The following is a 12,448-nucleotide window of genomic DNA, read 5'->3' as shown; positions in this document are numbered from 1 at the left end:
CTGAGTCAATAACAAAGCTCAGCTCAGAGTTTCTTGTGCAGCTGTCTTCAAACAAAGCCATGCTCGCAGTTACTTGATAAGACTCTTCCTGTTGTTTACCACGTCCGCCGGACTCAATCCCACGCCTGCCTGCCTTTGCAGGCTGGTTGCCATGGAAACCCGGCTGGTTCCCATGGGAAGTGTCCTTGGCAACATCCTGCTGTGCCTGTGTGCTCCGGTGGGGGCAACTGCCACGCAGATGTTGAACTCCAGTGGAAAAACACTGCCCGGGGCTCCTCCCAGCTGGCCTGGCCTTCCTTCTTCTGGAACGGCACCTCCCACCAGCCTCGCCCCCTCTGAAGCTCCTCTCCGCTCCAGCACTTCCTGTGGAAAGTTTCTTAAACTTGCCTTTGGAACTCTTCGCCCCTCCGATCTGCTCACCAGCGCTCCTAGAGGCCGATACATCGGGAAATGGGCCTGCCAGTCCAGCGTCTCCAGGGCTCTGGCCTTCTGCTGAAGCTTCACACAAGCCCTTCAGCACATCCCAGGCAGCCCTTGCTGTCTGTACACCCTCCAAATGAGGCCTCAGTGATGCATGAACGCATGCTCTGAGCATATCCAGCTCTTGTTGCATTTTCTGCTGGCTATCTTCAGGCAACGCAGCCACACAGCCTGCAACGTCTGCTCCAGCTGCTTCCCAGCTAAGGGGTGCTAGTGGCTCCCTCTGGCTTGCTTCCCAAAGCCCAGAAACTAGGAACCACCCCCTTATTCTTTTGCTCCAAGTTGCCCAACTTGTTAAAGTGAGCTTTTCCACCGGTATATCCTGGCTCTCTGCCATCTTCTCCCGTTCTCCCAAGGGGCCCCTTTAAGCTGTACTCACTCTGTACCAGCGGCTTCAGCTGTCCCTTCAGTGGAGAAACGATTCCAGCTGCTCTTAGCTCAGCTCTGTGTCTCAGCAGCTCTCTTGCCTCTCAGAAGCAGGCAAAAACTCCCTCTGCTTTCCGGCATCAGGCTAGACTCACGGAACGCAGCTTCCAACCTCCGGCCAGCTTCAAAGCATTCCAGTGGCTCAAAGCCGACAGCTTTACGAGCGTTGACTGACCTTCCATAACCTGTGGAGATATCGATCTGCGAAGCTCGATCGATTAGCCGTGACCACTGATTGTTTTACGATCTCAATCAGCCGTTTACAGCGTCCAGCCGCTTCCTTCTAGCTGCGCAACAAATTCTGCTGTCTCTTCACTCACGGCTCAGCAGAGTAGCATACAGCGGTGCAAAGCTGTCATTTGCTTCGGGCAAATATACAAAGACAGGTTTGTCTATTTACAACTCTTTATTGCAACATTTCTTAGAGAAATAGTCCATCACTGCTTGCAGCCATGGCAAACATGTCCGTCTCTCTCAAGACACACAGAGAGAACTGAAAGTACAGGAACAAGCTCCTCCTAGCTTCGAAAACTGACGTCAGCAGGTGACGCACTCCTCAGAACATTTAACCAGTTAAGTTCTGAACTATCACAGAAACTAAAGACGCTATGCCCGTGGCTGAGGATAATAGTTTGAACCCTTCCAATGGGTATGGGGGGGGGGAGGAAACTAATGCAAAACAGATTAATAAATTCCAGACTTTTAAAAACAACTAAAACAGCAATTTAACATGAATTTTACTATCTAACGAGATCATTGATCCATAAAATGAAAGCAATAATCAATGTACTGTACTATAAAAGAAAGAAGGCAGTACTTTAGATTAAAATTAAAATTATTATTTTTTCTTACCTGAACTGATGATAGACATTGTTTGGATGGGGCTTTTATGCATTGCCGCAGTCACACAATCAATCAAAAACAGAGAACAAGCCACAGTCACAAAAATGAAAAAGCCAAATAAAAACGCAATTACTTTTAGCAAAAACAAAAGCACCAAATAAAAGCTCCAAGTATCACCTCAGAACACTGCAATTGGAAATGGAAGGCTTTGATTACAATGGGGGGGGTCGCAAATTAGCAGCAGAACAGTGAAAACAGAAGCTCAGGAGCACATTCGGCTTCCGAAGCAAAGTTCGCAAACTGGAACACTGACTTCCAGGTTTGCAGCATTTGAGTTCAAAGTTGTTCAGGAACTAAGCTGTTTTTAAACCGAGCTACCACTGTATACAGATATGGTTGCCATACATCCAGAATTGTAAGCAGTGTCTGGGCGGAAATTGCTGAAATGTCCGGGAAAATCTGGACTTATGACAGCCCATGTCGCAAGCGTAGATTTCGGCAAACTTCACTTGAAATAGATACGCCCCCCCGCCCCCCCAGTTCCTTCAAGCCCTCCTCAGAAGGCTTGGTTTCAGACCCTGGATCATCTTGACTTCTCTGCATCATCTTCATGAAGTTTTCCCTTAGCATGTAGCTAGCTGTAAACCTTAAATTTACTTTCCACAGTTGTTCCCATAAAACAAAGCCAATGTTTTGTCCTACATCTCTGGCCCAGCTTCTCATTCATGATTTTATCATTTCATTCTTTGTATCCCACCCAAGTAACATTTAGATAATATTTTAACCCAGGAGTCTAATAACTCCCTTTCAAACTGTGAGTTTTGTTCTGCAAATCAGTTTAAAAAAATCTGACTTAAATGTTGCATTCAACTGATGGTAACTTGACCAGTCTCCCTCCCACCTAGAGGAAGAAGTTCCCTTTATAGGGACCCCACATACAATGAAGCAATACCACACGGCCCTAAACCTAACCTCCCAATACATCAACCTCAGCGGGTAAACATTCGGTCTACTGTGTCAAAGTTTTACTGGACGTTTGGACAATATTGGCAAGAGCACCTGTAATCTCACATTTACCACCTCCCCTGGAAGAATCACTTCAGTCCAAACCAGTAAGTATGTCTGTAATTATGACAATCTGACCAATGCCTAGATGACTTAAGCCCTATATCGGACTCCTCTCCATGGGTTCCCCCCTGAATATAGAGCATGGTCCAATCCCCTGGACATTCTCAGACATACAGAAGTCCTTCTCAAGGTCATGAAGGAATCTGAAGAGGTGATTCAAGCAACACAAAAAGAGATGTCTCCTAAAGATCAGGAGGAACTTTCTGATAGTAAGAGCCAGCAGTGAAAAGGAACGCCCTCAGAAGGGGGTGGACTCTCCTTCATTGGAGGTATTTAAGAAGAAGTTGGATGGCCATCTGTCATGGATGCTTGAAATTAGTTTTTTCTGCGTTGGCAGGTGTTGGACTAGATTCCGAATCTACCATTCTATTATTCACCATGCTGTGAGTTCTTGAATTGACTTTTTTACGAAGAAATTTTATCTACATTCCATGCGCTGATATGCTTTCAACCCTGTATGAATTATTTGGTGGGCCATGAGAGTGGCACTCTGACTGAAGCTCTTCCCACATTCCAAACACTAAGAAGATTTCTCTCTGGTGTGAATTATTTGATGGGAAGCGAGACTGCGGCTGTGACGGAAGCTCTTTCCACATTCCAAGCACTGATAGGGTTTCTCCCCTGTATGGATTCTTTGGTGGGAAGCGAGATGTGCTCTCTGACTGAAACTCTTCCCACATTCGAAGCACTGATATGGTTTCTCCCCTGTATGGATTCTTTGATGGGAAGTGAGATGATGTCTGTGACTGAAACTCTTCCCACATTCCAAGCACTGGTATGGTTTCTCCCCTGTATGAATTCTTTTATGGATTATGAGATGGGGGCTTTGACTGAAACTTTTCCCACATTCCAAGCACTGATGTGGTTTCTCTCCTTTATGAAGTTTTTGATGGGAAGTGAGACTGCTGCTCTGACTGAAGCTCGTCCCACATTCCAAGCACTGATAGGGTTTCTCCCCTGTATGTATTCTTTGATGCGAAGTGAGACTGCTGCTCTGACTGAAGCTCGTCCCACATTCCAAGCACTGATAGGGTTTCTCCCCTGTATGAATTCTTTGATGGGAAGTGAGATGGGTGCTGTGACTGAAGCTCTTCCCACATTCGAAGCACTGATATGGTTTCTTCCCTGTATGAATTCTTTGATGGGAAGTGAGACTGTGGCTGTGACTGAAGCTTTTTCCACATTCCAAACACTGAAAGGATTTCTCCCCTGAATGAATTCTTTCATGGGAAGTGAGATGGGTGCTCCTACTGAAGCTCTTCCCACATTCCAGGCACTGAAAAGGTTTCTTCCCTGTATGAATTCTTTGATGCAAAGTGAGAGTGTTCTTTTGACTGAAGCTCTTTCCACATTCAAAGCACTGATAGGGTTTCTCCCCTGTATGAATTCTTTGATGGGAAGCGAGATGGGTGCTCTGACTGAAGCTCTTTCCACATTCGAAGCACTGATAGGGTTTCTCCCCTGTATGAATTCTTTGGTGGGAAGTGAGATGTGATCGGTGACTAAAGCTCTTTCCACATTCTAAGCACTGATAGGATTTCTCCCCTGTATGTATTCTTTGATGCAAAGTCAGACTGTCCTTTCGACTGAAGCTCTTCCCACATTCTAAGCACTGATAGGGTTTCTCCCCTGTATGAATTCTTTGATGGGAAGTGAGATGATGTCTGTGACTGAAACTCTTCCCACATTCGAAGCACTGATATGGTTTCTCCCCTGTATGACTTCTTTGATGGGAAGTGAGATCCTGCCTCTGACTGAAGCTTTTTCCACATTCCAAGCACTGATATGGTTTCTCCCCTGAATGAATTCTTTGATGGGAAGTGAGATTCTGCCTGTGACTGAAGCTCTTTTCACATTCCAAGCACTGATATGGTTTCTCCCCTGTATGAATTCTTTGATGGGAAGTGAGATATGATCTGTGACTGAAGCACTACCCACATTCCAAGCACTGATAGGATTTCTCCCCTGTATGAATACTTTGATGCAAAGTGAGACTGTCCTTTTGACTGAAGCTCTTTTCACATTCCAGGCACTGATAGGGTTTCTCCCCCGTATGAATTCTTTGATGGGAAGTGAGATTATACTTCCGATTGAAGCTCTTTCCACATTCTGTGCAGTGATACAATTTCTCTCCTCTATGAATTCTTTCATGTGAAGTGAGGCTATCCCTCCAAATGAAGCTCTTTCGTTGATGGGAGGTGGACTGGGAGCTCTGGCCGATGTTCTCTCCATATTCTGAATATTTATTTGATTTCTCTGATATGTTGATTCTGTTGTGTTCCCCCTTGTTCTTCCCTTCCCATTCATCACCAACTGCAATGAAGAGAAAAGATAATTATCGCCTCAGGAAGAAACCCACCACCTGACCCCTCCCCCAGCAATGCACTGCCATGTTAGGGTAAGTCATGCTAACTCTGCATTGCTGCCCCGGACCCTAACCCCACTCAGAGCGAAGGGGACGTGGTTCACATCCATCATTGAACAAAGTTAATGAATGCTTGTGATAAAGGAAGGACTGAAGTTAAATGTGAGGCCTTACAATAGTTTTCACTGCCTTTGTTTTCTGGTATTAACTGACATATTGCTTGGCTTTTATCTGGAATAGATTTGATTTGGCTCAATCCTGGAATCCACCCCATATGCAAGGTCAGTCATCTCTTTGGTCAATCAAATGCAAACAGAAGCCAAAACAACAAACCTGACAGAAGTTACTTCAACTTCCCTAAAAACTCTCAAGCCCACATTTAAGAAGGCCTGGGTGGTTCAGCCAAGCCTGGTCATTGTTTTCAAAAGGCATGACTAGACAAAGAATATTCACAAACAGTTGATGTCCCTCCATTCAGGGCTCACGGTGTGGATGTTAGAATCCCAGATGCTGTTGATCTCCTTCCAAATAGTGGAGGTTCATCAAATAGAGCAGGGCTGTCCAACAGGTCGATCATTATCTACTGGTAGATCCCTGCAAGGTTTTGGTCAATCGCAGTCAATCGCTGGCCCCCTCCCGGATCCTCCTTCCATTGTTGGAGAATGGAAGACAGAGCTTACAAACCGAGGCTGGAGGCTGTTTTCCCCCCAGCGCTCCTTTGGTGAGTTGCTAATAAAAGCTCAACAACTTTGACCTGAACCCCTCAAAAACAGGGGTAGATCACTCCCAGTCTTGAATTCTGTGAGTAGATCGCAGTATCTTGGAAGCTGGCCACCCCTGAAATAGAGGTAGGCGTGGAATTTCAAAATTGTTGTTTAATGAGAGGGTCCATGATCCCACAAGTCTCCTCCTTGACTTCCTTACGCAAAGCTCTCTTGTCAGGATCCAGCAACGTCCGTGCCTCCTCTGAAACAAGCAGGAACATCTTCACCTGCACACTCCCCACCAGCTGTTGCCTCAATCTAAATTTGGTCTAAATTTAAACTTTTTTCCAAATATATTTCTTCACTTTGAATCTCCTCTCATTTTCATGAGGAGACCAACTCTGTATACCGTATTTTTCGCTCCATAGGGTGCACCGGACCATAGGGCACACCTAGTTTGGGGCACCCCAGCCCCAAAGAGCAAAGAAGCCAAGACAGTGAGCGGGATCCATCCCGCTGGCTGTCTTGGCTTCCTCTTTAGTCGCACGCAAACTCACCAGCGGGGAGAGGCTGCGGGCGGCTTTGGCAGAAGCCAAGACAGCAAGCGGGATGGATCCCGCTAGCTCTCTGGGCTTCGTTTTTAGCTGCGGTGCTGGGGCGGGGGAAGCCTGAGCGACCCCATCCCCCAGAAGAGGCAGCTATCCACAAGCCTTTTGAATGCGTCGGAAGTTCCCGCCGGGCTCCAAAGGCTCGCGGACAGCAGCCTGAAGCCCAGGTGTGCAGCGCCAACCCCCGCTGCGCACCGACCCCTATCGCCCTCCAGGCTTCAGCGACAGCCTGCATTCACTCCATAGGACGCACAAACATTTCCTCTTCATTTCTCGAGCGGAAAAAGTGCGTCCGATAGAGCGAAAAATAAGGATAGTTTAATTGGTAACGTAAGATGGAAAATGACTATTACTTTTGACTAGGAATTCGGATATGCGAAGTTGAATGTTCTCTGTTCTCTGCTGTTTACCCTTTTTTGTTTCAATTTATACCAATTCATGAACCCAGAACTCATACACTGATCACCAACGAGGAACGACATGTTATTCCTGCAAATTTATTCTGCAAGTTTTGAGATATACAAATGACATGAGAAGAATGAGTCTATATATTTGTATCATTTATTGTATCCTTGTTTTTAAAAGCATAAAAAGTTGTTCCAAAAAGCAAAGATAATGGGGCAACACACCGAGGCCCCATCTGCAGTCAATCCTGAAATTAGGATCAGGTAGTTTAAGAATCTAGGATCAGCTTCGAGTGCTGCGCGATGGATCAGTGACTTGTTCTGTTGCTCTGTTTTCTCCTATCTCTCCTCCTCCAATTTAAACCAATTCATGAACTCAGAACTGATACACTGACCACTAATGATGAACCATATGCTATAGAAATTCCTGCAAATTACTTCTACTAGTTTTGAGAATCATATGAGAAGACTGAGAAGACTGAGAAGACTCAGTCTACATATTTGTATCATATATTAGTCCTATATGATCCTTGTTTTTAAAAGAAAAGGAAAAGTTATTCCTAAAAGAAAAGAAAAAGGCAAAACACAGAGGCCCCATCGACAGTCAGTCCTGAAATTAGGATCAGGTAATTTAAAGAATCATGGCTTCTAGTGCTGCGCAAGGGATCAGTGATCCTGAAAGCCTTTTTTGTTGCTTTTAACCTCTCTAGCAAGCCTGAGTTCATTCTGTGCTTTAGCTTTTCTGACTTTGTGTCTACACGTGCTGGCTATTTGTTTGAATTCCTCTTTGGTGGTTTCCCTCCTTTTCCATTTTTTGTACATATCCTTTTTTAATCTTAACTCAGTTAAAAGTTCTTTAGATAGCCACCCTGGCTTCTTTAGGCACCTTCTTTAGGAGGAGGAGGAGGAGGAGGAGGAGGAGTTTGGATTTGATACCCCGCTTTATCACTACCTGAAGGAGTCTCAAAGCGGCTAACATTCTCCTTTCCCTTCCTCCCCCACAACAAACACTCTGTGAGGTGAGTGGGGCTGAGAGACTTCAGAGAAGTGTGACTGGCCCAAGGTCACCCAGCAGCTGCAGGTGGAGGAGCGGAGACGCGAACCCGGTTCACCAGATTAGGTGAATACCGCTCTTAACCAGAACACCACACTGGCTCTTAGCAAGTTAAAACTTTGGCTCATGCTAAAGAAGAGCATTATGGGAGAGCCAAACGCTGTAGAATTCTTGGAATGTGTATCTGCTTCTTTAATTGCAGACTTTCTGTCTCAAAGAGTGTGAATAAGTTATCTTCTCCATCTGCAGGAAGGAGGTTCCTAGCTGATTTGTAGTCTTGACACCTGGCTATCTTAGATGCCGTTTCTGTGTGAAAAAGGTTATGAAGCTTAATTTACAACTCAAAGAATCTGGTATGGCTCTGGGAATGCTTTTCATCTTCAAGGCCTTTTGATAAACAGGATTCGGCTGTCAAGGCTCCTAACAAGCCTGAGTTATTGTTCTTCTATCTAACCACTGGTGAGTTGCTAATTAATCTAAAGAACTGATTGGCTTTTGAGTTTTGAATCCACGTGGGTTCAAAGGGGATAAAACCTAAGGACGCCAACTTGTAATTCCCTAACATACCTTGCCATGTGAGACCATTGTCTTGCAAAGAGGACTTGCCCTGATGCCAGGGATGTGGAGAACCGTTCTGTTTCACACTTTCATTCTCGTTGTGAGTATGTTCTGTAGTTAGTGATATTGAAAAATGTTTCTATTTTCTGATTGGGATTTGTGAGTGGTGTGCCAACTTTTATGTTTGAATAATCTTGGTTTTTAAAAAATTCTGCAAAAAGGACTTTTCCCTGTTTCTGTCTTTTAGGCCTTTCTGCCGGGGAAGCCAAACCAGTACCTGACCACTTAGTCGCCTACCAGAGCCTGATGGATTTCTGTCTGTGTCACAGAAAAGTGACACAGTGTGGGGCAGTCTGGAAAAACTGAAGAATAATCTCCTTCCTTAGCTTACTTTTCAGGGCTGTTCTAAGATAAGGAAGTGGTGGCAGCAAACTACTGTTTCTATTTCTTTATGTTCTGAAAAAGTTTCGGCACACCCCTCAGCCAGGTCTTGACGGAGTTGGAAGGCAGGCTGGAGAGGTGGGAGACTGTTCAAGAATGCTACACAAGCCCCGATACCTCTCCAGCCCCATCCATCCATGTCCCCATCTCCCCTCCCCTGGGACTCACCAGATATCTCGGAGGTCCCTGGGAGGGAACGCTCAGAGGCTGTGAGGAGGGATGCAGGAGACAACCTGACCAGGTCAACTGTCCATCTTCCCCCTTCCATCCTCGCTAGGTTTACAGATTCAGTCTCTTTCATCCTTCCTGAGGAGTCGGGAAGCCACCACAAGCTGCAGGGTCCTGGGAGAGAGGAAGAAGCAAAGGGAGCCTCAGAGGCCCTGCAGGGATTCTCTTGCCCTAGATATTCCCCTGCTCCTGGAGAAGCACAAATGGGGCAGCCCCTTCCTAACAGAAACCCCATTTGAAACATCTCCAGTGATTCCAATTTAATCTGTTTGCACCTCACCCCACTTTTAAGGCTGGCATGGTCTGCACACTAATGACCTGAGAGTAGACCCCATTGAACTCAGTGGGGCTTATGGATAGAACTTGGTGCAAAAACCAGGCACCATCCTGTCCCCAAGCCTGAAAACTGCAACCCCAGAGCATGGGCAGAATACAGCCGAATAGCTATTACATGTAGGTGCCCCCACGAATCAGTGCAAGAGATGACTTAGCAGTTGAGCTGGCTGGTCCCCAAACCTCTTTCTGCTCATCATTAGAGCTGCTGAGAGACCCTAGTAGGTTGGGAATAGGATCTGGCTCCTGCTGTTTCTTAGCCACCTCCTCATTTTCCTTATTCACGCAAAATGGAGTGTTTTTTGGTTGTGCTTTCTTTAGAGAAGCTCTCTTTTGAGCAGGGCCCGTGGCACTCGGGGAGAGACCAGAAATTTTCTAACCACTCCAGGTCATAGAATCAGAATCATAGAGTTGGAAGAGACCACAAAGGCCATCGAGTCCAACCCCCTGCCAAGCAGGAAACACCATCAGAGCACTCCTGACATATGGTCATCAAGCCTCTGCTTAAAGACCTCCAAAGAAGGAGACTCCACCACACTCCTTGGCACCAAATTCCACTTTTCAACACCAAAGAAATTCAACACCATCTTTTCCCTTAATTCCATATCATGTTTCCTTTATACCATTTGTAGCAATTAAAACTTTTCTAACTTTAGTCTGCAGCAACTTCTGTGTCATTCACTTAGTGTTCTGCACAATGCGGAGGCTAGACAGGTGACCGGGAGTGGCTGCTGGAACCATGTAAGACCGCTCCTAAAGGATCTACATTGGTTTCCAAGTATGTTTCCAAGCAGAATTCAAAGTGTTGATGCTGACCTTTAAAGCCCTAAACGGCCTCGGCCCAGGATACCCGAAGGAGCATCTCCACCCCCATCGTTCAGCCTGGACCCTGAGGTCCAGCACCAAGGGCCTTCTGGCAGTTCCCTCAGTGCAAGAAGAGAAGTTACAGGGAAGCAGGCTGAGGGCCTTCTCGGTAGTGGCCCCCTCCCTGTGGAACACGCTCCCATCAGATGTCAAGGAGATGAGTAACTCTGTAACCTTTAGAAGACACCTGAAGGCAGCCCTGTATATACTGTATGTGCTGGAAGCAGCCCTGAGTGTCTGGGAAAACCCAGTCAGATGGGCAGCAGGTAAATATTATTATTATTATTATTATTATTATTATTCACACAGGATGCTGATCAGCTTCACCCCAGTGCCTTGCCAGGGCGGGAGGGGTTTGGTCTTCCTAAAAATGTTGAGCTGAGCAAGGCTGGATGCAGGTCCTGCTCCCAAGAGTGGCACGTGCCAGTCTGTGCACTTGCTCTGCTGGGAGGGGGCAGATGTTTAACAAGGTTGGAAACCAGGTCTCACCCGGCCCTAGGGACTCCTCCCAAGAACCCTGGGAGCCAGAATTGGTTCAGGACCCTGAGAGTTGCAAGGAGACAGCTTCAGCCCTGCTGCCCAAAGACTGCAATTCCCAGGGTGGTCACCAACCCCCCCTTCTTGCCAGGGAACTCTGGGAATTGTATTTGGGTAGACGGTGTGAGAGGGGCTCCCCTCCAGTCTCCACACTTGGGGGGGGCTGTATCTCCCCACTCCACAGGGCTTCTCCTTCCTCGGATGCTTCTCTGTTATGAAATGCGACCCTTCCCCTCAATCTGAAGGGGGCTTATTTGCATGCCCTCTTTTTGTTGCCCCAAAGACTCCTCCCCAACAAGGAAGGCAGCATCTTGATCCAAAGGAAGAAGAGAGTTGCAGACACTCAGCCCCTGACTTGGGGGTCTCCCCCCCCCATGCATGTGCTGGACGGGGGCCCCTTGCCTCCTCCCTTGCAGCCCTGGGACCCCCTTCTCCCCGCTGCCCCCCAAGGGGGAAGAGAGAAGAGACTCACCAGATTCCAGGAGGGGCACCGAGGAAGTTTTTGCAAAGCAGAGAGAACAGAGCAGCCTCCTCTTTGCTGGCAGGAAGGGACTGGGCAGGGAGGGGCTTCTGCTGGGGAGGACCTTGCCCCCCCCCCGCCCTCCCCTTCCTGTCCTCTCTAGGAATCCAGCTCTGCTCCTTTTAACCCTTGGCAAGCCGAGGGCGCCCAGACCGCCCCTCCCTCCCTCCCTCCCTCTCCCTGCCTGCTTCTGCGCTCTAGGGCTGCCCTCCCTCCTCCATCTGGGCCAAGGACTCTGCATCAAGGGCCCCTGGGGGTTCAGGGCAGGGGAGCATCTCTTGGCCCCCCAGGAAAAGAGAAACGTATTTGTGGGGGGGGGGGAGACTTCCAAGGAGACCCTGCAGGTCCCCAACTTTGCAGCCGGATCCCTCGTACCCTGCCGGTGGGTCCCAGGGAAGGCGCTTCCAGGAGAGGCCCTTTCAAAGGAGGGATCCGGATGCACAGGGCAGAATGGTAACGGGGAACCCCCACCTCCCTTGTAGTTCATCTGCATAAGATGGGGGGGGGGCTGACAGCGGAGACGAGCGCCCCAACCCCACCGTCGCCTTTGACTGGACATCACCGTCCAGGGGTCCTTTACCTTTTGAATATCCCAGTGTTATTGTGCGTGGGGGGAGGGGCTTCATCCTGCCAGGCAAGCCCTGCAGGTGTTGGCTTCCCACTTTGCAGCTGGATTGCATAGATCCGAGGCCCAGTAAGGACCCTTTTTGGGGGGGGCCCTCCCTTCCCCATCACTGCATCTTCATCTCTTTGTCCTCTCTGCCCAGGCGACTGTGGGGTTGGGGCGCTCGTCTCTGTTGTCAGGCCGAGGGGGCTGGCGTTTGTCCCCAGACAGCTTTTCCGGGTCACGTGGCCAGCAGGACTAAACCGCTTCTGGCAAAACGGGGTACATTGGTGAAAACCAGAGTGCCCAGAATGCCACAACTGCTTGTACTGGTATGTTTTTGAACTCCTA

The 12,448-nt window shown here is 47.8% G+C and overlaps 2 protein-coding genes across 2 annotated transcripts in view; one reads left to right on the top strand and one right to left on the bottom strand.

Moving 5' to 3' along the window:
• Positions 1–12,448, top strand: part of LOC309337000 (vomeronasal type-2 receptor 26-like) — a 202,872-nt gene that overhangs the window by 125,533 nt on the left and 64,891 nt on the right. The window lies entirely within an intron of this gene.
• Positions 4,633–11,734, bottom strand: LOC309337165 (uncharacterized protein; the record flags this gene model as incomplete). The annotated part of the gene is made up of 3 exons (XM_081853891.1): positions 4,633–5,190; positions 9,180–9,353; positions 11,446–11,734. The coding sequence occupies 3 exons, from the start codon at positions 11,732–11,734 to the stop codon at positions 4,808–4,810; spliced, it is 846 nt and encodes a 281-aa protein (XP_081710017.1). The 3' UTR covers positions 4,633–4,807.

The sequence above is a fragment of the Podarcis erhardii genome, assembly GCF_964252035.2.
Source record: "Podarcis erhardii genome assembly, chromosome: 2".
Lineage (NCBI taxonomy): Eukaryota > Metazoa > Chordata > Lepidosauria > Squamata > Lacertidae > Podarcis > Podarcis erhardii.
Note: the sequence above shows the minus strand (reverse complement) of the source record. Positions and strands in the feature narration are given on the sequence as shown.